The sequence below is a fragment of the Pollachius pollachius genome (assembly GCF_949987615.1).
Source record: "Pollachius pollachius genome assembly, chromosome: 2".
In the NCBI taxonomy this organism is placed as follows: domain Eukaryota; kingdom Metazoa; phylum Chordata; class Actinopteri; order Gadiformes; family Gadidae; genus Pollachius; species Pollachius pollachius.
Genome location: NC_136935.1, coordinates 45,446,540 through 45,474,161, shown reverse-complemented (window position 1 = coordinate 45,474,161; position 27,622 = coordinate 45,446,540). Strand labels below are relative to the sequence as shown.

General features: G+C 46.9%; 4 protein-coding genes across 6 annotated transcripts in view; 2 read left to right on the top strand and 2 right to left on the bottom strand.

The window, feature by feature from the left end:
* The window catches only part of tmem132a (transmembrane protein 132A), a gene marked incomplete at both ends in the record, with an annotated part of 13,282 nt that extends 8,480 nt beyond the window's left edge, over positions 1 to 4,802 (top strand). Inside the window, 4 exons of the mRNA XM_079730366.1 lie at positions 846 to 1,065; positions 1,285 to 1,476; positions 2,402 to 2,899; positions 4,797 to 4,802. Coding sequence (XP_079586492.1) covers positions 846 to 1,065; positions 1,285 to 1,476; positions 2,402 to 2,899; positions 4,797 to 4,802 — 916 coding nt within the window. The remainder of the gene's footprint in view (positions 1 to 845; positions 1,066 to 1,284; positions 1,477 to 2,401; positions 2,900 to 4,796) is intronic.
* A 725-nt stretch (positions 4,803 to 5,527) lies between these two features.
* Positions 5,528 to 7,011, bottom strand: LOC307071383 (uncharacterized protein; the record flags this gene model as incomplete). Its single annotated transcript, XM_079730365.1, has 1 exon — positions 5,528 to 7,011. The coding sequence occupies one exon, from the start codon at positions 7,009 to 7,011 to the stop codon at positions 6,625 to 6,627; it is 387 nt and encodes a 128-aa protein (XP_079586491.1). The 3' UTR covers positions 5,528 to 6,624.
* A 1,586-nt stretch (positions 7,012 to 8,597) lies between these two features.
* LOC307071863 (uncharacterized protein) lies at positions 8,598 to 18,260 on the bottom strand. Of its 3 annotated transcripts, XM_079730982.1 has the most exons (7): positions 17,776 to 18,260; positions 16,607 to 16,707; positions 16,354 to 16,456; positions 15,858 to 15,988; positions 11,790 to 11,880; positions 11,591 to 11,694; positions 8,598 to 11,113 (listed from the first exon to the last, which is right to left on the bottom strand). In XM_079730982.1, the coding sequence occupies exons 1-7, from the start codon at positions 18,161 to 18,163 to the stop codon at positions 10,730 to 10,732; spliced, it is 1,302 nt and encodes a 433-aa protein (XP_079587108.1). In that variant the 5' UTR covers positions 18,164 to 18,260; the 3' UTR covers positions 8,598 to 10,729. The 3 variants fall into 3 exon arrangements, with proteins under 3 accessions (XP_079587108.1, XP_079587106.1, XP_079587107.1); XM_079730980.1 differs by having other exon boundaries at positions 8,598 to 11,694; XM_079730981.1 differs by lacking the exons at positions 8,598 to 11,113; positions 11,591 to 11,694; positions 11,790 to 11,880 and having other exon boundaries at positions 12,823 to 15,988.
* An 865-nt stretch (positions 18,261 to 19,125) lies between these two features.
* On the top strand, positions 19,126 to 26,484 carry LOC307071382 (uncharacterized protein). Its single transcript, XM_079730364.1, has 10 exons — positions 19,126 to 19,163; positions 20,257 to 20,610; positions 20,961 to 21,049; positions 21,301 to 21,403; positions 21,606 to 21,736; positions 21,940 to 22,027; positions 22,201 to 22,289; positions 22,573 to 22,942; positions 23,690 to 24,115; positions 24,299 to 26,484. Exons 2-10 carry the CDS (start codon positions 20,316 to 20,318, stop codon positions 24,652 to 24,654), a joined length of 1,947 nt encoding a protein of 648 aa, XP_079586490.1. The 5' UTR covers positions 19,126 to 19,163; positions 20,257 to 20,315; the 3' UTR covers positions 24,655 to 26,484.
* Positions 26,485 to 27,622: the final 1,138 nt, after the last annotated feature.

The following is a 27,622-nucleotide window of genomic DNA, read 5'->3' as shown; positions in this document are numbered from 1 at the left end:
ATTTCATCATTCAGTCTGTCTATCATTACATCATTCAGTCTGTCTATCATTCAGTCTGTCTAGCATTTCATCATTCAGTCTGTCTATCATTACATCATTCAGTCTGTATCATCACATCATTCAGTCTGTATCATTACATCATTCAGTCTGTATCATTACATCATTCCGTCTGTCTATCATTACATCATTCAGTCTGTCTATCAATACATCCTTTAGTCTGTATCATTACATCATTCAGTCTGTATCATTACATCATTCAGTCTGTCTATCATTACATCATTCAGTCTGTCTATCAATACATCATTTAGTCTGTATCATTACATCATTCAGTCTGTCTATCATTACATCATTCAGTCTGTCTATCATTACATCATTCAGTCTGTATCATTACATCATTCACTCTGTATCATTACATCATTCAGTCTGTCTATTATTACATCATTCCGTCTGTCTATCATTACATCATTCAGTCTGTATCATTACATCATTCAGTCTGTCTATCATTACATCATTCAGTCTGTATCATTATATCATTCAGTCTGTCTATCATTGCATCATTCAGTCTGTCTATCATTACATCATTCAGTCTGCCTATCATAACTTCATTCAGTCTGTCTATCATCACGTCATACAATCTGTATATCATGTTTATGATGACGTTACACATCGCTACGCTACATTATGTTGCCTAACATATGTCTCCTCAGGTTCTACTGTATGCTAGGCTTTTTGCTAGGTTATTCTGTGCTATGTTGCTATGCTACGTGTCTTCTCAGGTTCTACTTTAAGCTAGGTTTTATGCTAGGGTATTTTGAGCTATGTTTCTATGCTACGTGTCTCCTCAGGTGCTCGGCTGTGTACCAGCGCTCCTCGGTTCAGGTCCTGACCAAGTTCAAGGCTCATGACCTTGAGGGTGGGATCACACACCTCATGGGCTCCTCTGATTGGATGGTGGATGTGACAGAGTTGGTCAGTGATTCGCTCAGAGTGGAGGACCCTCAGGTAGCGTTCCTGGGCAAACAAAACAATCTGATTGGTTTAGAGCCAGGAAAGACAACTCTGCAGGTAAGAACCATTTTTATATAGTCATGTGGTGCGTACCTGGTTACCACAGAAATGCCTAATTTAATATCAATTCAGTTTATCTGATCTCATATATATGTACTATAATCCAGACTGCGTTACCTGTCTCTCTCTCTCTCTATATATATCTCTCTCTCTCTCTCTCTCTCTCTCTCGCTCTCGCTCTCGCTCTCGCTCTCTCTCTTTCTCTCTCTCGCCCAGGTAGTGTCTGGCCAGTGGGATGGCGTGCTGGGAAGCTGTGACATCACGGTGACCTCTGACCCTGTGGCTCCCAGCGACCTCTCCGTGCAGCTGGTCAGTGGGCTCGGCATGTCAATCACCACCAGCCCCGCCCACCCCTCAGTTGTCACAGCAACAGTCACAGCCTTCAACATACTTTACAGTCCTGATCAGGTGGGCTAGTAGCTGTAAGCTAGCTTTTTTTCTTTTCACTTTAATTTTACTCTTTAATATTTTGGTTGCTCTTTAATGCTTTAGTTTATCTTTAATGCTTTAGTTACTCTATAATTCTTTAGTTACACTTCAATATTTTTGTTACTCTTCAATAATTTAATTACTCTTTAATGCTTTAGTTAAATTTTAATACGTTAGTTACTCTTCAATACTTTAGTAACTCTTTAATACGTTGTTTACTCTTTAATGCTTTAGTTACTCTTTAATACTTTTGTTACCCCTCAATGCTTTAGTTACTCTTCAATACTTTAGGTACTCTTTAATGCTTTAGTGACACTTTAATACTTTAGTTACTCTTTAATGCTTTAGTTACTCCTCATACTTTACTAGTTCTTTAATGCTTTAGTTGCTCTTTAATACTTGACTGGTTCTTTAATGCTTTAGTTACTTTTTATACTTTACTAGTTCTTTAATGCTTTAGTTACTCCTTATACTTTACTAGTTCTTTAATGCTTTAGTTGCTCTTTAATACTTGACTGTTTCTTTAATGCTTTAGTTACTCATACTTTACTAGTTCTTTAATGCTTTAGTTGCTCTTTAATACTTGACTGGTTCTTTAATGCTTTAGTTACTCCTTATACTTTACTAGTTCTTTACTGCTTTAGTTGCTCTTTAATACTTGACTGGTTCTTTAATGCTTCAGTTGCTCTTTTATACTTGACTGGTTCTTTAATGCTTTAGTTGCTCCTTATACTTTACTAGTTCTTTAATGCTTTAGTTGCTCCTTTACTACTTGACTGGTTCTTTAATGCTTTAGTTGCTCCTTAATACTTGACTGGTTCTTTAATGCTTCAGTTGCTCCTTAATACTTGACTGGTTCTTTAATGCCGTGCTCCCTCTACCTGGACATGCTGCTCCCCTATAGGAGGCATCGCTCAGCGTGTGGTTGCAGTTTGATGACGACTCCTCCTCCCTCCTCTCCTCCTTCTCCGGCCTTCCCTTCTCCCTCCGACTCTCCTCATTGGCTGAGAGCGTGGTCGCCGTGATGCCTGGCTCCACCCAGCGTGTGGTTGCCCGGGGAGACGGGGGAGGCCCATTGTTAAGGGCAGAGCTGCTGGTGCCCGAATGCACAGAAGCGCCACCCAACTCCAACTTCCTGTCTGAGGGGGAAAGGGCGGAGCCAGAAGCAGGAACCCGGAGTCTGGCGGGGGGATCGGGTTGGATAAGAGTCCACCTGGACCTGGATCCACTGCAGCCAATCGGCAGCCAGTATGGGGAGGGGGAGGAGCTTGAGCTGGACATCTCGGATAAATTGGTGGATGCAAATGCCGACTTCTACTCGTCCAATCAGGAGCTGGACACTGTTGGGGGCGGTAACCAAACCAATGCTGACTATTACGGCGGGAAAACCCTGGAGCGCGCCGTGTGGACTCCCAGCCAAGAGAGGGAATGGAGGAGAGGAGATGGAGAGGGGTGGGGAGGAGGTGGAGAGGACGAGGAGGAGAGATGGGGAGGAGAAGTGGAAGAGGCAAGATGGGGAGGAGAGATAGATGTAGGGGTGGGTACGCTCCTCTCTCTCGTCTGCCTCTCCTCCCTCCTCTTCCTGGTCAACTGCCTGCCCTGCTCCCTCACAGAGAGGAGGAGGAGAAGCAGGAGGGGTGCTGGAGGAGAGGGGCCAGAGGAGAAGGGAGAGGAGAAAGGAGAGGATGAGAGGATAGAGAGTTGTGGAAAGGTAGAGGTGAAGGGGCGAGAGGCGAAGGAGGTGAAGGAGGTGCGGAAAGAGGGAGAGAATATGGAGGAGGTGGTAGGAGAGAGTCAGGGGGAGGTGAAGGAGGTGGGGAAAGAGGGAAATAATATGGAGGAGGTGGTAGGAGAGAGTCAGGAGGAGGTGAAGGAGGTGCGGAAAGAGGGAGAGAATATGGAGGAGGTGAAGGATAAGGTGGCAGAGATAATTTGTTGACGTGTTGTTTAGCTGAATACCGTTCATAGATAAAGTATCTGGTAACTTCACTTTCAGCATATAATATCGATGTTACTCTGTCAGAACGGTCTCCTTGTATTAGAGAAACATTTAGACCATTCTACTAGTACAGTAACAGGAAGGGAAATAAAGTTATAAAATCATTCTCGGTTTCCTGAAAATGAGGATCCAGTTGGGTGGTGTGGACGTACAACTTTAAGATCTTAATAATAAATCAGAAGAGGTTATTCGATTAAATCAATTGCTCCTGTCTTGTTGCGGGTGTTTGAAAAGGAACTCAAAGGAAATAAGCACTTTATCAGTGATTACTTTTACGTTAATTCAACTGTTTTACAGTCTAAACGAATGAATCGTTAGGAAAGTTAAAGTTCTAAATAGAATGGACAGTATTTTGGTTTTGAATTGGAGGGTGAATCATGAAGTTGAACACATGCACTCCTATAGACCCATCTATCCTGTCAAAAGAAAAAATGCTGTTTATGACGTGGACGTGATTTTTCCGTTTGTCTTCAATGTATGTTTCGCAAAAGAGAATGAAACGGAAGCCTTGGAATTTAAAGCTGAATTTCCGACATGGCTTAGTTAGTGTCTTAGTGGTTCAGTGGTATGACCTGCTGATTAATAATCCTTCTTATGTAGGCCTATGTGGTTTTTAAACATCGCCTTTTGAATTAAATGTGAAGTATACAATTTGACCATCTATAGCAAGTTTATTGGTGGTGCAGTCGTAAGATCTGCTGATTAATCTGTTGGAGACCAGGGTACAAGCATGGGGTTGTAACCAACAACGGAAAGAACTTGTGAATGAGTGAAATTATTAACTCTTTGGTTACATTATCGTTTGTAATGTGGTCCTCCATATGTGCTTTATTGTTTACCTCGGTGCTTGAAGCACCCTTTATCACATATAGAATGCTATTAGATTGTTAAAACATTACATGTCGTCGTCGGCAGCAGAGTGGCGCAGCGGAAGCGTGCTGGGCCCATAACCCAGAGGTCGATGGATCGAAACCATCCTCTGCTATCTTTTATTTTCTTCGCTTCAATCTTTCAATCATGTCGACTTTTGTCAACCGCAAAAGTTTGGAAACATTATTTTACAAGCCAGACTGCTGCATAAGAAGTCAGCACGGAGGCATGTTTGTTTTCAACACTTCATGTCAGACAACCAGTCCATATGTTTGTTTACCTATATTTCACCAACCCTCACCGACATGCATTTACAACATCTACTAACCTACATTTGCTTAAAGTGGGCGTTCCTTTCTTCTTTCAAGTAAATGAGATCAGAGACGGTAGAATGAGCGCATGACCCCGTGTTTTTCTGTTTACCAACCAGCTGTAGGAGTTCCGGATCCCGTGATCACACTGGCTGAGCTTCGCGAACAAACATTCATCTTCGATGATAAAAAAATGTATGGAAAATATTACCATATTTTGTGAGGATTGGATTTATTCATAGCTAATATGTTTCTTCCAAAGAATGAACATTTTGTGAAAATTATTAAGAATCTATTAGTTTATTATAGGGTATGGGAAAAAACCCTCAACAAATGAGCTGAAATGCTCGCCTGTTAAATCAAAAGGTACTAAAATGACAGCTTAACTCAGATAATTACACAACCAAAGGGGGGGGGGGGCATCCTTTATTCAGACATAAAAGGTGTGCAATTTTGAGTCACACGAAAATTGTGAGATAGGTGAAAAACGTCCCTTGTTGAACATAAACGGAATCTCCAAATGTAGCTCTGCACCAATCAATATGTTGGTCAATATATATGGTGTCTTTACATGTATTTAGATTCACAATGTTCACAAAACTGGAACGTGTATTTTACCCTCACTTCACTTGCGTAGCTAGTCGATCAGATGCTTGATGCTTCCGTTACATTTTGTCTTACTAGCTTAAATGCTAACATCGGGTGTTGGGCTGAACAATAATTATTGCTACATTGCTTCTTGTATTGACTGTATAAAAAATAATACATACTAGAAAATAGAAAAGCTTTGATTTATACTTTTTTTTATTTTAGAATGAAAACAATCAACTCATGATTAATGTTAGGTAGACTTGGTTAGACATAAGAGCATTAGGGCCACATGTTATTTTTTTTAGTTCTGAGGTTAAAGTCAGTATTATGAGGTTTAAGTCAGAATTCTGAGACGTAAACCCAAAACCTGAGATTTAAATCCGAATTCTGAGATATAAATTAGATTTCTGAGATTAAATTCAAAATTCTGAGATTAATGTCAGAATTCTGAGAACAAAGACAGAATTCTGTGAACAAAATCCGAATTCTTAGATAAAAGTCAGCATTCAGACTTTATTTCCACAGGTTAAAGAAGGAACCAAGTGAAGAGTTCAGGGAGTCGCTTTGCGATTTACAGCACGGGAACCGCACACTGTCCTAAGAAGCCGTTAACACGTTTTTGAGTGTTCCGGGGGTCCTGTAGACAGAAGAGGATAAGGGCCATGTGATTTTGTTTTTTGTTCTTTGTTTAAGGTCAGAATTCTGACATTAAAATCACGTGACCCTAATCCTCTTCCGTAGGGTTGAATATCGAAGTCTAAACTCATGGAATTCATCAAAGATATATATGTGAGGTCAAATAGCCGGAACTTCAGTTCGTTTTTTCCTCTATTTAGTGACGAGTTGTATTCGAGTTGTGTATGTGGAAGATTCAAGGAACGAGCGTCATCAGAAACCTTAAATGGAGGATGCCATTAATATAGCTCCCCCAAAATTAACCACCAGAAGGATTTAAAATGTTTATAATAGCTCATAGGTTTCCTGTAAAGTCACATATATGGGTAGACTACATTTATTTGTTGGCTGCCCCTTAGTGGCTCCATGGGAACAGGCTCGCTGGGCTATTTTCTTATATAAGAGAGAGCACTGCAACACGTGTTGTGCAGAAAATCGTTCGGGACCAATGGCAGATACAGAGTTGGCGTTCAGGGTTGGGAATGGACCTATGAAGCAGTAACCTCTTATAATACAAAATAGCAGAGATTGACTGTTCTCTTTAACTTGTTGGTGTAGTAAGTCTGGACAGAGTGTCTTCTACTTTTGAAAAGAAATACAATTTGAATGTGTTAAATAATAATATAATAGCTTAATGTCTTTGTCCCTGAGGTTATATTTGAGTTTTTAGGCCTCTGGGTGTCACTGTCCCAGCTGATCCAGATTCTCCCCGCCCGGACCGGAACCACAGCCGGCTCCGGTCTGCTGGTGGGTCCTCAGATTGCAGACCCAGGCGAAGCGTTTCCCACAGCGGGGACAGCTGTAGGGCTTGTCCCCGGTGTGGACCCGCTGGTGCTTCTTCAGGTTGCCGGCCTCCGAGAAGCGCTTGCCGCAGGTGGAGCAGCTGAAGGGCTTCTCCCCCGTGTGGACCCGTTGGTGGGCCTCCAGGTTGGACAGCCCGGAGAAGGCCTTCCCACAGGCCCGGCACACGTAGTTCCTCCTGCGGCTACCCCCGCCTAGCCTGGAGCTAATACCGTCAAGGCCCCCGCTAACATCCCCTATCCCCCCGCTGTCACCACCTAGCCCCATGTTAGCAATGCCTTGCCCAGCGCTAACACTATCTAACTCCATGTTTACACCATCCAGCCCAATACTAACACCACCTTGTCCTAAACTGCCACCACCTAGCCTTGAGCTAACCCCACCTAGTCCCCCGCTAATGCCATCCATCCCCATGCTAATACCACCCAACCCCATGTTAACATTAGATAGCCCAAGGCTAACACCATCGAGCCCAATGCTAACCCCATCTAGTCCCGAACCATCGCTGCTCAGCCCCTTCCCTTCAGTGCCTCGGGCTGGTAGACTGGCCGGGGGAAAACTGGGGAAATGGGCAAAACGGCGATTCATTGTTCCAGCTCGATGGCTAACATCGCTAACAAGTCCAGCGTTAGTGGTAAGCGGGTTCTGAGAGGAATGTAGAACACGATGGGCGGTCCTGTTGCCATGACGCCCGTGCTGCAGCGACTGGGTCTGCGTGGTTCTCATCATGGACGCTGCCCTGCTCCAGGTGAGTTGTGGGGGTGGGGCCTGTATCCGTGATGATGCAGACAGCGAGGTACCTGTGAACAGATCGTGGTCAACACTTCCGGCTCTCCATCAACAAGTACAGAGTATCCGTCTTTAAACCAGTCTGCTTACTTTGTACCTTAACTTCATAATTAGTTTGTTTTGGAAAATCCAGCTCATTATTTAACATCACAGGAGTTGAGACACAGCCCTCCTAAGTAGTATGTACAATGTACTTCCTCTTCCTGTTTGTTTACCTGGGGAAGGACTGGCAACCATTTATCTGGGGAAGGGGTGTGGTCCATTTACCTGGGGAAGGGGTGTGGTTCCTTTATCTGGGGAAGCGGTTTGGTCCATCTACCTGGGGAAGGGGTGTGGTCCATCTACCTGGGGGAGGGCTGTGGCCCATTTATCTGGGGAAGGGGTGTGGTTCCTTTATCTGGGGAAGGGCAGTGATTGGTCTCTACGTGGGGAAGGGCTGTGATTCGTGTGATTACCTTGAGAAGGGCTGTGATTGGTGCGTTTACCTGGAGAAGGGCTGTGATTGGTGTGTATTCTAGAGCTCCTCTGGCTGAACCCTCTCCTCCTGCGTGGAGGATGGTGGTCTTCCCCTACTAGGACCACCTCCTCCTCCTCCTCCTCTTCCTCCAGCAGCTTCTCTGTGCTGAAGGAGGGAGGAGCAGTGGGCGGGGCTCCTGAGTCGGGGGTCCAGCGGGTGAAGAAAGCCTCCAGGTCCAACGCGGAGACCTCTGAGGCCGCGGCCTCACTGCCGGGCCGCCGGGGCTGCTGGGAGGTGGAGTCCTTGGACTGCGTGTTGGTGTCTGTGGCCCCCGCATGGACAGGGATAGTAGTGCAGGGCTCTTCTGAAGGCTTGGCCTGGGTGTCAGCAGGGGTCTAGCCAAGGAGAGAGATGGGGGGGGGGGGTCATCAGAGGATCTCGTAGACCAGGGGTCTAGACAATGAGGGGGGGGGTATATACTCTATACTTCATAAACCAGATGACTCTCATGAACTCTATACTTGTTGACCAGGGGACCCTTTACGCCCAGAACAGAGGACTCTATACAGAGGTTTCCTCAGTTCAAGGAGACTAATGGTTTCTAATAGAGCAGAACTGCTTTACATGCGTGTTGTGAAATAATCACAGCCTTCAACATGAACCCTGGAAAACTTGGAATATTGCGGTCAGCAATCCAGGATTTGTGTCCGAATAGGTCTCAATTGTCCCAACATTTCCACGAGTTGCTGCTGCAGACAGACATGTTTACACGTAGGAAGCAGTAATTATATTAGAAAATTAAAGCATAGATCTGCATTCTGATCAGTCAGCTATTTACTATTCAGCATTGTAGCTCAGCAATATAACTTTCGTTACAGTAAGATTTAAGAATAGTCCAAGATAAACAGGAAGGGGGTGCACACCTTGACCCCTAAGACTAGCCTTCCTTCCTATTGGCTGAAATTAACTTTTTGTAATGTTACAGATAAAGTAAGCCATCTTCATACTGCGGTTAATATTGTGTCACAACTTTGTAATTTTACTTCTCAAAACTCGTATGAAGCGATCTTAGAATAACCACAAATTGGCACATCATTTTTGTTTTTTAAAACATGTTTAATCATTTTGTCTTCACAGATCAAATTTACAAACATGTGACACAATAAAATCCCTTCATGTATTGTCCCATGTTTCTAGGGGGTGATTAAAAAACCAATCTTTCCATCCCAATTATTCATTATTCACACATCATATATATTTTCTTAAAAAGAAATAAAGAATTTAAAATATAATCGGGTACCATGATAATGTCGTATCGGAAATATAAAAAACTAAACTGCAAGCATATATTAATGAAAAAACATCAGTAAAAAAAAAACTGAAAGTAGGTACATATTGAAAGAACAGTTAAAGTTTGTTGGAAGCCTGACTGCAGGAGCTAGTCTGCAAGCTGGAACTGACGCAACACTAAAGCGGATCCATAGCGATCCACTGTGAACTGAAACCAGTTCTAAACTCTGACATTGAACCTCCTCCCAAATGGATCACATTTCCTGAATTGGGGCACTGTGAAACATTGGCTTCACTCTTCATCAAAAACAAGAAGATCTACGTTCACAGAGGGGCCGGCAGCACCAGGGCTTCTGACCTTTCGTCAGGGGGAACCACCTCACTCTCAGAACACTCTGACCGCCTCAGTCTCAGAATGGGCTGACCCCTTCACTCTCAGGACACTTCACTCTCAGAACACCCTGAACACTGACCGCATCGCTTTCAGAATGGTCTGAGCACCTCACTCTGAGAACTCTCACCACCTCACTCTTAGAACACTCTGACCTTCTCACTCTCAGAATGGGCTGACCACTTCACTCTCAGGACACTTCACTCTCAGAACACCCTGAACACTGACCGCATCACTTTCAGAATGGTCTGAGCACCTCACTCTGAGAACTCTCACCACCTCACTCTCAGAGCACTCTGACCTGCTCACTCTCAGAACGGTCTTACCACCTCATTCTCAGAACACTCTGACCTCTGAACATCTCGCCTCCTCAATCTCAAAGCACTCTGACCTCCTCAGACTCAGAACACCCAGAGTGCAGTAGAATTGGTTATCCTTCAATTTTAACGAGAGCCCTTGATTTCTCAGTGTCAACCCATGACCCAAACGGATCTCGACCCAGTCTATGAAACTTGGAGAACTTCAGCTCCAGCATGACAGCAAACACATGTGACCTGCTTTTGGCCAAGCTGGTTTGGACCTCTGGGCTGTTTACCTCCACCCTGAGGACCTCTGGGCTGGGGACCTCCAGTGTGACCTCTAAGGGGTGTAGGGGTGGTGTGGGTCGCGGTGTAGTGATGGTGTGGGTCTAGAAGTGTTGTTTTAGGTGTAGGGGTGGTGTGGGTCTAGAAGTGTTGTTTTAGGTGTAGGGGTGGTGTGGGTCTAGAAGTGTTGTTTTAGGTGTAGGGGTGGAGTGGGTCTAGAAGTGTTGTTTTAGGTGTAGGGGTGGTGTGGGTCTAGAAGTGTTCTGTTTTAGGTGTAGGGGTGGTGTGGGTCTAGAAGTGTTCTGTTTTAGGTGTAGGGGTGGTGTGGGTCTAGAAGTGTTCTGTTTTAGGTGTAGGGGTGGTGTGGGTCTAGAAGTGTTCTGTTTTAGGTGTAGGGGTGGTGTGGATGTGGGTTTAGGTGTGGGGTGGTCTAGGTCTAGGGGTGGGGGTGTTGTGGGTCTGGGTGTTGAGGGTCTAGGTGCTGGGGTGGTGTCTTCTCTGGTGCTTCTTGAGGTTGCTGGGGTCTGAGAACCTCTCAGGACAGAGGGGACACTGGTAAGGCCTCTCCCCAGTGTGGGTGTTCCCATGGATCTTCAGGTTCCACAGCTGGGAGAACTTCTTGCCGCAAACGGTGCAGCCATAGGGCCGCTCCCCGGTGTGTGTGCGTAGGTGGGACTCCAGGTTGGCCGGGGAGCGGAAGGCTTTCCCACAGAAGCTGCAAGCCCAGGCCCGCTTGGTGGGGCTAGGGCGTCGGGCCACGGACGACCCTAACCCGCCCCCGGACCCCGATGGGTCCAGGCTCTGAGCCACGTATTGTGACCCCTGACCCCTAAGGACAGCCTGAATGGAAGAAGAGTCCTGGGACAGAAATGAGGCTCTGGAGTGAAAAGTGCTACCACCGCCAACTCCCACTCCCAGCCCACTAGAACCAGCAGAAGCCAATCCCCGGCCACTAGAACCAGCAGAAGCCAATCCCCGGGCACTAGAACCAGCAGAAGCCAATCCCCGGCCACTAGAAACGGCAGAGGCCAATCCCCTGCCACCAGAAACAGATAATCCCAGCCCACTGGAACCCCCAGCAGATTGTCCCAGCCCACTAGAACCCCCAGCAGCCAATCCCAGCCCACTGGAACCCCCAGCAGCCAATCCCAGCCCACTGGAACCCCCAGCAGCCAATCCCAGCCCACCGGAACCAGCAGCAGCCAATCCATTGGGAGGGCCAGCCACTAGGGTCCTGTTCAGTGGGCTGGAGGGGGAGGAGGGCCTTGGAAGACCCACCCCCCCACTTAGACCAACTCCCCCATAGGTCCACAGAGACGAGGGGTCAAAGCTGACCTCTGAGAAGCCCTGCCCACATTCCTGGAGCTCCTGGGCCGGCTGGTTGACGCCGTCCAATGAAAGGCTGGCTTTGTAGTCATCTGTACTGGATTCCACCAATCCTGTGAGAGAAACATGTTCCATCCGTAAAGTCAGAGGAACCTTTTCTACCCTCTTGTTACATTAAAACCACACACACACACACACACTTCCTCACCCTCTTGTATGATGAGTGTGGGGTGGGCGTGGTCTGGAGACTCTAGCCCCGCCTCCTGCTTCACTCGCTTCACGTCAGGCTCCTCCTCATTCTATATCAGAGAGGCACAGAGATCAAACGTTACACAATGCACCCAGAGAGATCCGACATTACACATCCCGAACAGAGAGATCGGACGGGACGCACAGGAAGAATGCCGATGGTGGCTGTTAAGTCTGGTCTGCTCAATTGACCCTCAATGTTGACAACAGCAGGGCTTATCAGGGCTATATCAGTCTGTTCATCAGTTCATCAGAAGGCTTCATCAGTTGAACCCTTCAACACTCATCTATCCGTACATATAGTCTCCGTAAATCAGCCCTTGGGAAGAGGCTTAAAGTAAACAAGGAAAATAATATTACATATAATATAATGTTGCAGCAATAAACAATTGCTTCTACGCACACAACTTCCTGTCAATCATAAACATACAATCCTATATGAGCATCCATTGATTTTGGAACATTACAAATCAATGCAGTACGGTAAGGGGGCTTGATTGTTTTAATTTGCACAGGTCTTGGCCGGCATGGTGTTGAGTTAGGGCGAGTAAAGTATTGTCGAGGGGTGCTGTGCTTCTAAGTACGGCTCGAAACGCAGTCAGAACTGTGGTTCAGCCAGATGCAACATGGATACTCGTAATACTGCACCAACCCTGGAACACCTTTTAAGGTCTGAATAATATTGCGACCATAACCTCTTACATTGCACCTGCAACATGATCCACATCTGCCTTTATTGTCACTGTCCCAGTGAAGTTGCTATGCTGATGGCCAGAAATCATTAGGCAGTTTGTTGGTGTATTCTGGATCTTTGAAAAGGTTCTGCTGTGGTAACTTGGAAATGTATACTAACAGACTTTATTCATTGATCGCTTAAAAAAACATCCACCTAATGAAAGCCATTATATTAAAAAAAGACCATAACTGTTTTTATTAAACATATTTTATTCCCAGCATTTTTTTTGCATATGAAAAGTGTAAAGATAAGGACATCCATCTACACACATGATCATTTGATCATTACAAAAATGCACCACTCGACTCACAAAACCAGTCCCATGCCAACATGGTAGTCATGAGCAGTAGCTATCCCGCAAACAATGAATAGATAACCTGATAAACATTAGCATCTACCCACATGAGTAGTATCCAACCTGCTAACCACATAAGCGATAACTAACTTGCTAGCTAACCCTCTATGCACAAGTAGTAGATAACCTGGTAGCCATGAATAGCTAACCTGCTAGCTAAGGCTAGCTAACTTTCTATGCATGAGTAGTAGATAACATGCTGGCTGCACCTAGCACTCTGTCCCGTAGCTGCTGCTGGGTCGTTCCCACTCTCCATCTAACCTGCTATCCTGAGATGTTCATGAATCAGAACCTTGCATTGAATAAAACTGGAGATGGTTTATATACTTAAAATAATATTATTTTATCCAATGTATTCATCTTCTTTTCCTAGTGATGCCAACTCATGGAAAGTGGACAGCCCAAATTTCAACCAATGACATCCCATGATTGCCACATTACGTTCTTATTTTTCTTATTGTTTATACGTTCCGCGGACACGGAACAGGATACCCAACAGCATGTTAGCCGTGCGTCCAAAGGGCCTCTCCGGTGGTCTTCAGGAAGAGTAGAGATCTGGTTCAGAGCAACGCCTAGCACCAATGGGCCTTTACAGGCCCTTCATTCACTTGGTTAGCTTGGGAAGTCTCTTGTACTGAATGCATCTCCTCATCAACACATTAGCATGGCTAGGTAGGCTAGGGAAGTATCGTAGTGACCACATATCCTACGAATAAAGTTAGCTTAACTAGCTGGGGGAGAATATCATGGGTCCTTTTTATGGGAACACCACCAATTTGATCGGTGGAAGAACACATCTGGAAGTCAGAAGTTCAACTTTACCTAATTTAACTGATGACAAGCACTGGATTACCAACATAATCACTGGTGTAATTGAAAACATTCGGGAAACAAAATCATCGTGGAACAATATTGACAGACTATCTACTTAATATCTACTTCAGAATTAAGAATTTGAACCAGTAAACCAGGGGTCACCAACCTTTTTGAACCTGAGAGCTACTTCATGGGTACTGAGTCATAAGAAGGGCACCCAGTTTGGTGCACTCTTCTAAAATAATAAATTATTTTAGAATAAAATAACAAATTTGCTCAGCTTGCCTTTAGTTATATATTGTTGTTAATGATTAATGATACTCATCTATGTGAAGACACTGATCATGTTAATGATTTCTCACAATAATTATCAACAATGACTTAAAAAAGGTGAGAAAGAGTTGTTCAAGAATGAGTTGTGCGGGCGCCTCATATGGTCCTTGCGGGTTCCCTTGTGCCCACGGGCACTGTGTTGGTGACCCCTGCAGTAAGCTATACTGGTAATGTAAAGTGTAGTAACCAAACCAAAAGTCATAGGTCCTAAAAAAACCACAACAAATTATATTGGTTAAGATTACTAATGTGTATCGCAAGTTTAAAATACAGTGGCTATAAGACATTATTCAACTCTGACAGAGACATGTGATTTGGCAGAACAGTTCCGATTGGCTGCAGCTGACGGCGCAAGCCTTAGTTGTGAGGTCACTAGCCTTAGTTGTGATGTCACAAGTGGCCTTTACTTGTATCCCCGGGGGGGGCTGTTGTCCTGTTAGTTTCATCAGAGGTCGGCCCCTCTTTCGTGTGTAAGGGTATGCCCAGTTTCAGCTCCTATTCCAACACCATAACAATTTAAAAGTCCTTTTTTGAGAGTTCTAGGAGGTCTTATCCCCAAGGTTCCAGCTAAACCTGAATTTGATACATTTGTTAACCTTTTAACGTCATAGAGCATGAGCTTCCAATAAGAAATGTTGTATGTGAAATGCGGCTGTTAACTCCCTGGCAAAGTCAGCGGGGGGGGGGTTCTGGAAAGCATTGTACTTAGTCTTATTGCATCATCTGCAACCACTGAAGAGTTACATTTTGCCAGGCTGGTCCAACCCAGAGTCTGATGCTATGGCTTGAATGGTCACCGTTGGACATGGCTGACATTTTGTGGACATGGCACTGTGTCTCGCCCACAGGGAGACCACGACTGGCATGGAAACCTCTGAAGGCCTCCCTGAAGATCAGGGATAGTCAAACCGAGAACACTGGTTGGGTGGACAGAGTCAGGGTTTGTAAGACCAGCCGATCTCAGACACTACATGTTCAACAAGACACCAAAACACAGGATGACCTCAGACGAAAAGAGCGTCGTTATCCACCTCCCTTCAGTTATCCAGCTGTAATGGATCCCCCGCCATGAATAGAAGATAGAAATACGGCACAGAAGCCAAGGACCCTTGCTCCAATGGTCCCTAAAGGTCAGCTGTGTGTTGGGCCAGAGTAGGTGGATCAGAGTCTCTGGCTGTGGCACTGCGGTGGGCTCAGCTCTCCTGGTCCACAAGGATCTCTGGGTGGCTCTTCCTCTGGTGGGCCTTCAGGTTGCGTATCCAGGCGAACCCTTTGCCACACAGGTAGCAGCTGTAGGTGTCCCCGCTGTGCACCCGCTGGTGCTTCTTCAAGTTGCCCGCCTCAGAGAACATCTTGCCACACGTGGGGCAGCTGAAGGGCTTCTCGCCCGTGTGGATGCGCTGGTGGATCTCGAGCTTCTTGGGCCTGTTGAAGGCCTTCCAGCAGAAGGTGCAGACAAACAGCCTCTCCGGGCGAAGGGCCTTCTCCGCGGGGCCCGAGGGCCGGGGAGGGACGGGATCCAAACCCTCGGCCGAATGCCCGCCGCTCCAGCCGTTACCGCCACACGTAGAGGGAAAGGCGCTCGCCGCAGAGTACGAGCACGACGGCCGGCTCACTGCGCTGGTGGGGTCTTCCAGGACCTCGCCACAAAACTGTCCCGATAGCGCGTCGCCGTTTGTCACTTGACTAGAGGCCAGGAGGGGGTCTAGAGGAGGGGGGGGGTGCAGCGGGGCGCAGGGGCCGTGGGCCCTGAGCTGGGCTTTAAGGAGAGGAGAGGAGCCACTGACCTCCACTCCTCTGGTGCTGGCCGACGGGGCGGGGTCCGGACACTCATTGTGGCGATAGGCTGCCTGGACCTCCTGCTGAGGGCGGCTGCTCCGCTGGACCCGGCTTCCCCCAGGTCCTCTCTCCATCTGACCTGAAGACCCACACGACAGTCAGCACTGCTTCTATTGGCTGCTGAAACACTGTCTAACAAAGAGCTCTCCTCTATTGGCTACTGAAACACTGTCTTATTCACAGAGCTCTCCTTCTATTGGCTACCAAAACACTGTCTAACACAGGGCTCTGCTTCTATTGGCTACTGAAACACTGTCTAACAAAGAGCTCTCCTCTATTGGCTACTGAAACACTGTCTAACACAGGGCTCTCCTATTGGCTACTGAAACACTGTCTTAGCCACTGAGCTCTCTTTCTATTGGCTACTGAAACACTGTCCAACCCACAGAGCTCTTCTCTAGTTTAAGAATGGGAGCAGAACCCAGAGAGAGACCAGCGACTCACCATCTGCTCTGATGAGCTGCACCTCCTCCTGCACCTCCTCTTCTGTCTCCTCCATCTTCTCCTGCTTCACCAACTCTGCTTCAACCAGCTCTACGTCTGCAGACTACACACACACAATTAAAGGTGTCACTTGTATTCCTGACGTATCAATCAAACAACAGTCCATTCAACGGCTCAGCATAACACCTCTGTGTTAAGAGGCATTGAGTCGCAGTTCCCGCTGCTGCCACCGGGTGGCGCCTGCTCTGCTTACCATATCCTGCTGGAGGTCGCAGGTCGTGGTCTCTCGGCTGGCTCCTGGCACCACTCCGCCTGGCCAAGGAACCATGTCCATCTGCCCCTCAAACACCACACCTGGAGGGCCAGCCAACACACAATGGGTCATAGGATGCCCATAGTCTACAGCTGTAATAATGTGAGCAAGGTCCCACACTAAAAAGGTGTTGCTGTTATGATTTTGCTATCCAGCAGACAATGAGGGAAATAAGCTGGGAGGAGATCTGTTGTGGAGGGCCTGCCTCAGATTGAGACTATTTATATTTGAACCGCTCCTGGCTCCTTTCTGACCGATCATAGCTTCTCTTCCCTTGACTGGGGATCCATTTTGCTGTCTGTCAATCATCGGTAAAAATAAATAGACTTACAACGATTAACATAATGCTGAACGGCTTTTCTCAGAGGAGAATTTTCTATAAAAGGTTTGGTATAATTTCAAATGGATTCGGAAAGAACGAGTTGAGAGTTGCGTTTTTTGAACAACGCCATTTACAAATTGTTGAACTCAAACGTTATTTCTTGCTGGGCTCGCAATTTATTACATTGTCGGTTCCAGATCGATATAAAAGGTTTTTTTTCGGAGCTGTTTTTTTAGACAAGACAGGAACATTCTGGGACATGTGAATCAAGACATTCTGGGATCATGTGACTTGGGGCATCTACATTTTACTCCCCCCGCTGCTGCTTGGACAAGAACACTTGCCTACCCAATGCTAATTTTGAGAGCTACTGCTACACCTGTGTTTTCCCTGCTTCAACATCTCTGACGAATCCATGGTCAGTGTGCTCACTGTGTTGTCTACTGCTACATCAAGGACGCAGACCCATCCATTAAGACAACGGTGTTTGTCCTACGATGTTACCTCAGGGAAACCTGATTTTTAAAGTACACAAATAAGAGTAGGCTGATTGTAGACGACAAGTATTATAACTATCTAATAGTAGATGATATAAATGCCAAAAGTACATATACGATTACTGGTAGGCCTATTCTTTCGGAGATAGTTTGGTAAACACAAGACTAAGAACTAAATACAAGCCTGATCCAAGCTATTTACTCTAACGAAATGGGATGGTTTGTTTTGACAGGGATAGCGACCATGGATCCAGTTTAACATCTGGAGTGTGATTCAGTTGATATTTTACCAGAGGCTGCCGAAGAGGATCTGAAGCGGTCGTTGGAGCCGACGTGCACCCTGGTTCGGCCGATACTGGCGGCGCTGTCCCGCAGCCTCCGCTCGGCGAAGCCGCGGGCCATCTTGAGCTCCATCAGGTTGAGCTTCCTCTTCAGCGCCTTGTTCTCCCTCTGGCACTGAGACATTTGCAGGCTCACCACCGCGTAGTCGTCGTCCACCAGTTTACAGATCTCCGCCACCGCGGCGTTAGCCAGTACCTCCATGATGGAGGCGAGCTGGGTCTGGAAGGCTAGGCGGCTAGCCATGGTTCTTCTCGGACTGCTACCTCTGGTTAAATGACGGGGTCCTCTAGTTATCTTCCTTCTGGTCGGGGGGCGACTCGGGTCGCACCAAAGCATGAAATGCGACACACCTACGGGTGTTATTGAACAATTTTGACGGAACTTGCTAAGAACACGTCAGGCAAGAAAGTAGCGTAGCCAACTAGCTTGTTGCTACTCGACTCTAGCTTCGCAGTCGGTCGGACCCATTTCCGCCTGTCGTAGCTACCATTGGAGACAGAAGTACCGTAGTTACCTTAGTAATTGTAATTTAATGTTTAATATCTATCACAATGTTTGATATTGATACATTGAGTCATCATTTTAAAGTACGAATGCATGAGTGACACGTTTGTTCATACCAAAAAATAAAGTATTTGGTTCGTTTAGACCTTATATCGTGGCAAATGTTTAAGATCAGATGCACACTGATGCCAGAACCTTTTTCCAGCCATTAAGCTTTTCATATTTAGGCTGCAGATCTTGGAACACTGGTAATAATTACATATGTACTTTATTAATTTAAACAAAAAGATCCATTAACTTTTTAAACTCTATTAGTGTTCATGTATTTTTCTTAAAAGGCATATTCAATATACAGATACTGATCTCGAAGAAAATGAATGCTGTCACTGTAATAGTAGCAATAAGTATAGTAGTATAGTATAGTAACAAGTAAAACTTTAATGACAGTGTGTAGGCCTATTTTAGATTTGTTAAAATAGGCAATTAATACATGTTGTTAATAGATGTTGCATAGCATACTCAGGTTTCACTGCACGCATATGAGCATGTGGCGAATTAGGTCTAGATCAAATCTCTAGATGATCTAAGCTCATATCTGTAAGTAGTAATGTTTAATTCGGGATACTTAAAAACAGTTGAACAAGGTGCAACCGTCAGGGATCAAGAATCTACAAGTTATTCCTTATTATGTAAAACTAATCCAACAGAAAAATCCAAAACAAGACACATGAAAGAAAACATACCATATTTGAGATACTACGGTAATTACGATTTTTGGTCATAGCCGGAAGTAGCTCTCCGTGGCTAATGACGTCACGAGTGTAAACAGAATGTAAGTTCCTTTATTCAGCACAATTACATTATGAACTATATTCAAAATATATATTTTTAAATATTAATATAGGCTCGGAAGATCCTGAACAGTGGGAGACTTTATGTTGGTATCGGCAGCGGAACTGAAAGGAGAACAGTTGGCTGCTTATCCGGTGCGAAGAGGTTCTTTATGTTGCTATTTTATGAGTCAAACTCCAGGGAGTCTAGTCTACAGCCGTAGCAGGCGCCCAGTCGATGTCTTCACTCGAACGAAACGATTTGATCGAACTTCATTTGGTTAAACCCTATCCGTGTCTCCTTGTAGCACTGTCGAGTCGACATTACTAATCCGTGCGCAATATCCTGCAAAATAAAGTAAAACTACGTACAACTACAGTTTATTGTTGCTGAGGAGAGAAGTATACGGATATAATACGACTACCTGCCTGCTCGGTTGATATTTGCGTGGTACGTTAATGTGTACACGCGCTCCTCAGCTGCGGCTAGGACAGAGGAAAGGTGTTAGGAAAGAGATGGGGGGCTAGGGCAGAGGAAAGGTGCTAGGAAAGATGAGGGGACTATGACAGAGGAGAGGGGATATTACATAGGCGAGGCCTTGGACAGGAGAGGTGCTAGGAAAGAGATGGGGGGGGGGGGGGGCTCGGACAGTTGAAAGGGGCTAGGAAAGAGGAGGGGGCTTGGACAGAGAAGGGGGCCTAGGACAGAGGGAAGGTGGTAGGAAAGAGGAGGGGGGATTGGACAGAGGAGGGGTCTAGGACAGAGGCGAGGGGCTAGAACAGAGGAATAGTGCTAGTAAGGAGGAGGGGGGCTAGGACAGAGGAGGGGGCTAGGACAGAGGAGGGGTGCTAGGACTGAGGAAAGGTGCCCTAGGCCAGGGGTCTCATGGGGTACCCGCCACCACAAATTTTGCAGAGAAAAATAAATGCTTTCAAATGAACGTGAGATAATGAAAATGTCTTTCAGTATAATGTTCAACAGTGTTTCTTTGACAGCCTTTCAGAGCGCATGGAAGATAGCTCTTCTCATTCTGTCTGTAGGAGTGTTTAAGTTACGAATGCTGGACCCAACATGCCGCCATGTGTCTCCTACAGAACCCGAGCCTTACAGAGGTTTCTCCATTGGCTCGCTCACTCTCATTCCGAGAAGAACCATGGCCGGCCGCCTAGCCTTCCAGACCCAGCTGGCCTCCATCATGGAGGTGCTGGCTAACGCCGCGGTGGCGGAGATCTGTAAACTGGTGGACGACGACTATGCGGTGGTGAGCCTGCAGATGTCCCAGTGCCAGAGGGAGAACAAGGCGCTGAAGAGGAAGCTCAACCTGATGGAGCTCAAGATGGCCCGTGGCTTCGCCGAGCGGAGGCTGCGGGACAGCTCCGCCAGTATCGGCCGAACCAGGGTGCACGTCGGCTCCAACGACCGCTTCAGATCCTCTTCGGCAGCCTCTGGTAAAATATCAACTGAATCACATTCCAGATGTCAAACTGGATCCATGGTCGCTACCCCTGTCAGAACAAACCATCCCATTTCGTTAGAGTAAATCGCTTGGATCAGGCTTATATTTAGTTCTTAGTGTTGTATTTCCCAAACTATCCCTTAAAGAATAGGCCTACCAGTCATCTTATACGTACTTTTGGTATTTATATCATCTAGAGTTAGTCTACTTCTATTACTTGTCGTCTACAATCTGCCTGCTCTTATTTGAGTAAATTGAAAATCAGGTATTCAGGTAAAATCTGATATGGGTTAGGGTTAACCCTGCAGCCTATGACCCATTGTGTGTTGGCTGGCCTTCCAGGTGTGGCGTTTGAGGGGCAGATGGACATGGTTCCTTGGCCAGGCGGAGTGGTGAGAGAGACAACGACCTGCGACCTCCAGCAGGACACGGTAAGCAGAGCGGGCGCCACCTGGTGGCAGCGGCAGGGACTGCTGCTCGATGCCTCTATTAACACAGAGGTGTTATGCTGAGCCGTTGTATGGACTGTTGTTTGATTGATACGATATGGAATAATAATAATATAAGTGTTGTACTCTATTGTTTTTAGTTGATGATAACAATTAGGATACACATTCATTTGTCTTTAATAATATTTACAGTCCAAACCTTTAATTGTGTGTGTGTGTGTGTGTGTGGGTAGTCTGCAGACGTAGAGCTGGTTGAAGCAGAGTTGGTGAAGCAGGAGAAGATGGAGGAGACAGAAGAGGAGGTGCAGGAGGAGGTGCAGCTCATCAGAGCAGATGGTGAGTCGCTGGTCTCTCTCTGGCTTCTGCTCCCGTTCTTAAACTAGAGCAGAGCTCTTTGTTAGACATTGTTTCAGTAGCCAATAGAAGCAGAGCCCTGTGTTAGGCAGTGATTCAGTAACCAATAGGAGCAGAGCTCTGTGAATAAGACAGTGTTTCAGCAGCCAATAGAAGCCGTGCTGACCGTCGTGTGGGCCTTCAGGTCAGATGGAGAGAGGACCTGGGGGAGGCCGGGTCCAGCGGATTAGCCGCCCTCAGCAGGAAGTCCAGGCAGCCTATCGCCACAATGAGTGTCCGGACCCCGCCCCGTCGGCCAGAACCAGAGGAGTGGAGGTCAGTGGCTCCTCGATCTGACTTACGGTGTACGATGTGTAATGTCTGGTCTCTCTCTGTGTGCGGTGTGTAATGTCTGGTCTCCCTCTGTGTGTGCGGTGTGTAATGTCTGATCTGTCTCTGTGTGTGCGGTGTGTAATGTCTGATCTGTCTCAGTGTGTGCGGTGTGTAATGTCTGATCTCTCTGTGCCTCTGTGCGGTAGGAGGAGGAGCCTGACGTGACCCTGGTGAAGCAGGAGGCGGGGCTAGAGTGTCTAGACCACGCCCACCCCACACTCATCATACAAGACGGTAAGGAAGAGCTATGTCTCCGTGAATATAAATTAAATCATCTAGCAGGCGTATACAATATATATAACATGATATACAACATATTTGAATGGAAGATTCACTATCCATAGTGAAATGAGGATTAGGACCTGTAATAACATGTTGACATGCCAACCGCTGATCCTCCTCTATAGTCTCTGTCGGGCTACCATTGGACAACACCGACAAAGCCACCAGCCAACCGGTCCAGGAACTCCAGGAATGTTGGCAGGGCTTCTCACAGGTTAGTGTGGATCCTTCAACTCTAATTCGTCCAAAGTATGAAGATCTCCGATCCATTCTGGCTAACATTTGAATGGGTCCAAAGTAAGGAAATTAGATATACAAATAGGAACTGGAGTTTAGATCTGATCATAGTTCTGGATTGCTCCGGATCCACTGAATAGGCTTCCATAAATAATATTGGTCTAAGATATAATCTGTTGAGCCCCCCCCTCTCCTTGTCTAGACCCCTGGTCTACGAGATCCTCTGATGACCCCCCCCCCCCATCTCTCTCCTTGGCTAGGCCCCTGCTGACACCCAGGCCAAGCCTTCAGAAGAGCCCTGCACTACTATCCCTGTCCATGCGGGGTCCACAGACACCAACACGCAGTCCAAGGACTCCACCTCCCAGCAGCCCCGGCTGCCCGGCAGTGAGGCCGCGGCCTCAGAGGTCTCCGCGTTGGACCTGGAGGCTTTCTTCACCCGCTGGACCCCCGACTCAGGAGCCCCGCCCACTGCTCCTCCCTCCTTCAGCACAGAGGAGCTGCTGGAGGAAGAGGAGGAGGAGGAGGAGGAGGTGGTCCTAGTAGGGGAAGACCACCATCCTCCACGCAGGAGGAGAGGGTTCAGCCAGAGGAGCTCTAGAATACACACCAATCACAGCCCTTCTCCAGGTAAACGCCCCAATCACAGCCCTTCCCCAGGTAAACGCACCAATCACAGCCCTTCTCAAGGTAAACACATGAATCACAGCCCTACCCCAGGTAAACACATGAATCACAGCCCTACCCCAGGTAAACACACTACTCACACCCCTTCCCAAGATAGACAGACTCAACACAGCCCTTCCCAAGGTATACACAGAAAGGAAGAACAGAAAGAGGAAGTACAAGACACATGCTGCTTAGTCTCACCTACTGTACCATTTTATACCGTGATGATTAAACACAATATAAGTATAATTCAGTAGAGGACAGACCCACCAGGCTAACAACATGGCAGGATTAGTGCTGAAACCATCAAGGGGTGTTGTTTATGAAGTTCACCTCTCATGGGTGTTACCAACATCCCCATACAATTTGGTGGTGTTTACAACTACGCTACCTGCCGTTTTTGGATTAGCAACGCCGTACTCTACACCCTATTGGAAATTACGTGAAAAGGTTAAGTTCTTCCTCATCCCATTACCTTTGGTGGTAACTTGTCTGATCATAAGGCACGTGCGTTTTGAGACGGCCACGCCCTCTGCAGCCATTCCCTTTTAGCCAATCGGTGGGAAAGTGAATCACCTGTCAAACAAACACGGGTGAAACCTCATCTCCAGAGGAAATGAAGGGGCAAAGTAAGCTGACTGGTTTGAAGATGGATACTCTGTACTTGTTGTTGAAGAGCCGGAGGTGTTGATCACGATCTGTTCACAGGTAACTCGCTGTCTGCATCGCCACGGATACAGGCCCCACCCCCACAGCCCACCTGGAACCGGGCGGCGGCCATGATGAGAACCACGCAGCCTCAGTCGCTGCAGCACAGGCGTCACGGCAACAGGGCCGCCCATCGTGGTCTCCACGCCCCCCAGAACCCGCTAGCCACCACCGTTAATGCTAACGCCGGTCTGAGCGGTGTAGGCCATCGCGCTGGAACACTGATCCGCCGTTTGCAGAATTTCCCCAGTTATCCCCCAGCCAGTCTCCCAGCCAGCGGCAGTGAAAGGAAGGCGCTGACCATTGATGGTTCGGGGCTGGGTGGGGTTAGCATTGGGCTAGATGGGGTCAGCAGGGGGCTTGATAGTGTGAGCATGGGGCTAGGTGGCGTTAGCTTAGGGCTCGGCGGGATTGGCATGGGCCTTAGTGGGGTTAGGGTGGGGCAAGATAGTATTAACATGGGGCCTGGGAGTGTTGGCTCAAGGCTAGGCAGTGTTAACGCCGGCCTGGCCGATGTAAGAGGGGGGCTAGGCAGTGTTAGCGGGGGGTTAGGTGGTGTTAGCGCTGGGCTAGGCGGTGTTAATATGGGGCTATGTGGGGATGGCACAGGGATAGGGGATGTTAGCGGGGGCCTCGATGGTATTAGCTCCAGGCTAGGCGGGGGTAGCCGCAGGAGGAACTACGTGTGCCGGGCCTGTGGGAAAGCCTTCTCCGGGCTGTCCAACCTGGAGGCCCACCAACGGGTCCACACGGGGGAGAAGCCCTTCAGCTGCTCCACCTGCGGCAAGCGCTTCTCGGAGGCCGGCAACCTGAAGAAGCACCAGCGGGTCCACACCGGGGACAAGCCCTACAGCTGTCCCCGCTGTGGGAAGCGCTTCGCCTGGGTCTGCAGCCTCAGGACCCACCAGCAGACCGGAGCCGGCTGTGGGCTCCGGGGCGGTGGACCGGGGGGGCCGGATCAGTGAACTGGTTCTGAGGACTAGCGGGACTTTCTGGCCTCAGTCCACGAGGGCTCTGACGCTGATTCAAGTCATTTACTCACTCCCATCAGTCAGGATGTTTTAACCTCTGGAGAGGAGAACCAACCAGGACCTTTACCGACGGTAACCTCTGAAAAGAACCAGACACGCAAATAGAACCTCAGGGACTACAGAGGCACTGCGACATGAGTCAGACCTCAAACATGATCAGTACCTTCAAAGCACTTGTAGAGAGGGATGCATACTGTGGGGAGGGTATGGGTGGAGGAAAGTAGCTGTCCTGGTCACTGAAACATTTTGTCATCATCGCGAGACATTGTTTGAAACTGCTACATTAGAATATTGCAAGGCAATTATCCAGTGGATACGTGGCTGGTAACTTAGGTTAACGTTAGAGTTGGTTAGCCTCCTTTCAGTATGGTCTGGGGATGATGCTCCTCACACAATCCTTTGGGGATTATAAACCCAAAATGTCTTGTACAATACATTTGGTTCACATTTTCACAGTTTTGCCTCAGAACCACAACTCTTCCATATTGAGACCACCCAGTATTGCGGAGTATCCCATGAAATATTCAGATGTACAAACCCTTTACAATACCACTTTCTACTTTTCTAAATACATGAATTCAGGGATACCAAAGCAATCTATTTTTTTAAATGTCTTTAAAATAAGTGCAGTGTAGGAGGGAGTTTTAAATAGTTATTTGTTAAAATTAAAAGTATTGACAAATAAGGATCTAAATTTCCTTGGTATTTTGGTTGAAAGTTGTATAGGTCAGTGATCACTTCACGTAAATAGTGTATGTCATAACACGCGCCACATCATTAGGGAGGCAAGTAACAACATGGACATGCAGAGACGCTGTGTTGACCTTTGGATAGTACGACAACGTCACCATAATGGAGGCCCAGACTGGCCTGTTAACGAGTGAACTGACTTTTTTCCTGGATGAATAGCACTAGATCGTTAAGTTCTCAACCGATTACAAGGAGTAGTTTTAATTTAAAAGTTTATGATCTACATGGAGCATTGGGTGAAACAGCTATGGGTATGCGAAAATGATGTGTACGCACCTCTTCAGCCTGTCGTAGACACGCAGTCCTCCCGGAGCTTAGGACCGCGTCACTGCGACTAGACCCAGCCTCATGACACCTTAGATGACTGCAGTGTATTTTGAGAACGTTTTGATGCTTTTCACAGCTAAATATACAAAGCAACAGGGGCTTGAGTGGCCCTATTTGCAGTCAGTTCATGTAATTTGTGTACATTTATGGGTGGAAAACTCTATTCTGCCCCTGGTGTATGCTTGAAGGAGGGCAAGAATTATAGATCACGATTATCGTATTTGAATGGAATTGTGTCCTTATGAAAAGAGTATCGACCTTTCGTTTCATAGTCGTAATAGCAATGAGAAGATGCGCCCTCAAAATGATCAACTATTAGGTTTGAAATGTCAGTGAGAAAGGAAAACTAGTTTTAGTCCGATACCAACATAACATTTTCATATACTGAAAAAAGTAACAACCCTCAGACTGGTGAATGGTATTTGAATTCCTAAGCATGTTGTGATATCGGTCGATTCCATGTAAAACTAGGGTTTGGCCAAATAATCGCCCAGCCCTACATTGAAATAAAGTGTGTGAGGCACTACTGAAGTTCTGCACGAGCTCGGATAGAGAAGTTTAAACCAGGCTTGATAGTTTTAGTCGGTCTGCCTTTGAACATTCACACCTGGTGGTCACATATTATACCACCAGGTGTGAGTGTGATTAGCGGGTACTAGCTGTTTTGAAAATCGGCCTCTTCTGACATCACAGGAGGGCATGTCCACCTAGTTGTATGACGGATAGATGAGCAACGTTTGCTACAGTCCACTGGGTAGGCTGGTAGACTGATCTATCCAGGGCACATCTAGTTGGATACACCCAGTTGTGATGTCAGAAGAGGCTCATCACACTCACACCTGGTTGTGGTGTAATATGGGACCTCTAAAGTCATCCCGAGCCTGCAGGACACGAGACCCATGGCCGTACTCTTGTGTCGCAGCCTCTCAGGTCCTACCAGGCCGCAGCACACCAGAGCTCCTGTGGTCATGTGGACTTCAACCGGTTTATTGATAACCATATACTTTGAAACACTGAAAACATGTCTGAAAGAACACTTGAAGGCAAGCCGCTGCTGTGAACGTTCCGGTCGGTGCCACCAAACCCACACAGCTACTTGTTCAGTTCTACTTTACATTGTCAATGTAGTGGACAGAGACCGACAGAATCACACCTCTCGAATATAGGGGTCTTACAAAAATCACAAACCTGTCGTGAAGGCATCGCAACCAATGGAATAGGACGGCCCTCCTGGACGAAACTGGTTGGCCTTATCAGAAAGAGACCTCAACAATGGTTGGCCCATCAGAAAGAGACCTCAATACTGGTTGGCCCATCAGTGGGACACCTCAACACTGGTTGGCCTATCAGAAAGACCTCAACACTGGTTGGCCTATCAATAAGAGACCTCAACACTGGTTGGCCTATCAGTAAGAGACCTCCACACTGGTAGAAAGTGAGTGGCTCAGCAGCCCCGGATGCCTATTTGCTACAGTCTGAATGCGATCTGTATTTACATCTAGGTTGTTTTCTATCATCATTGTTTATTTATGAAATGTATCTGTTAAAGTGAGTGTGTGACAACTTCATTTGTAGGTGAATGATGCTGGCACTTAACCAGCCTTTGGTCATGACTTTAAACTGAACGAATGCGGACTCGGTTTACTGAACAAAACTGAACGATACCCACATCTCAAAGATGGTGCCATGAAATAAACACATCAACGTATGAACACATGCTCTGCTAAAGCTCTAAAGGCTCTTCTCAGCTCTGGAGGTGGAGCTGAGAAGGTTTGAGGTCAATGTGCTCCAGAAGGGTCACAGTTTCGTCTCGTGGCCTCCGAGT

Bases quoted from the DNA above. Each gene is read 5' to 3' on its own strand.
- LOC307071863 (XM_079730980.1), bottom strand. From the start codon at position 18,163: ATGCTTTGGTGCGACCCGAGTCGCCCCCCGACCAGAAGGAAGATAACT. The intron at 16,457-16,606 runs GTAAGCAGAGCA...GTGTGTGTGTAG, and splicing joins GCGACCTCCAGCAGGATATG to TCTGCAGACGTAGAGCTGGT. The intron at 11,695-11,789 runs GTGAGGAAGTGT...TTTCTCTCACAG, and splicing joins CACACTCATCATACAAGAGG to GATTGGTGGAATCCAGTACA.
- LOC307071382 (XM_079730364.1), top strand. From the start codon at position 20,316: ATGGCCGGCCGCCTAGCCTTCCAGACCCAGCTGGCCTCCATCATGGAG. The intron at 20,611-20,960 runs GTAAAATATCAA...CTGGCCTTCCAG, and splicing joins ATCCTCTTCGGCAGCCTCTG to GTGTGGCGTTTGAGGGGCAG. The intron at 22,028-22,200 runs GTAAGGAAGAGC...CCTCCTCTATAG, and splicing joins CACACTCATCATACAAGACG to TCTCTGTCGGGCTACCATTG.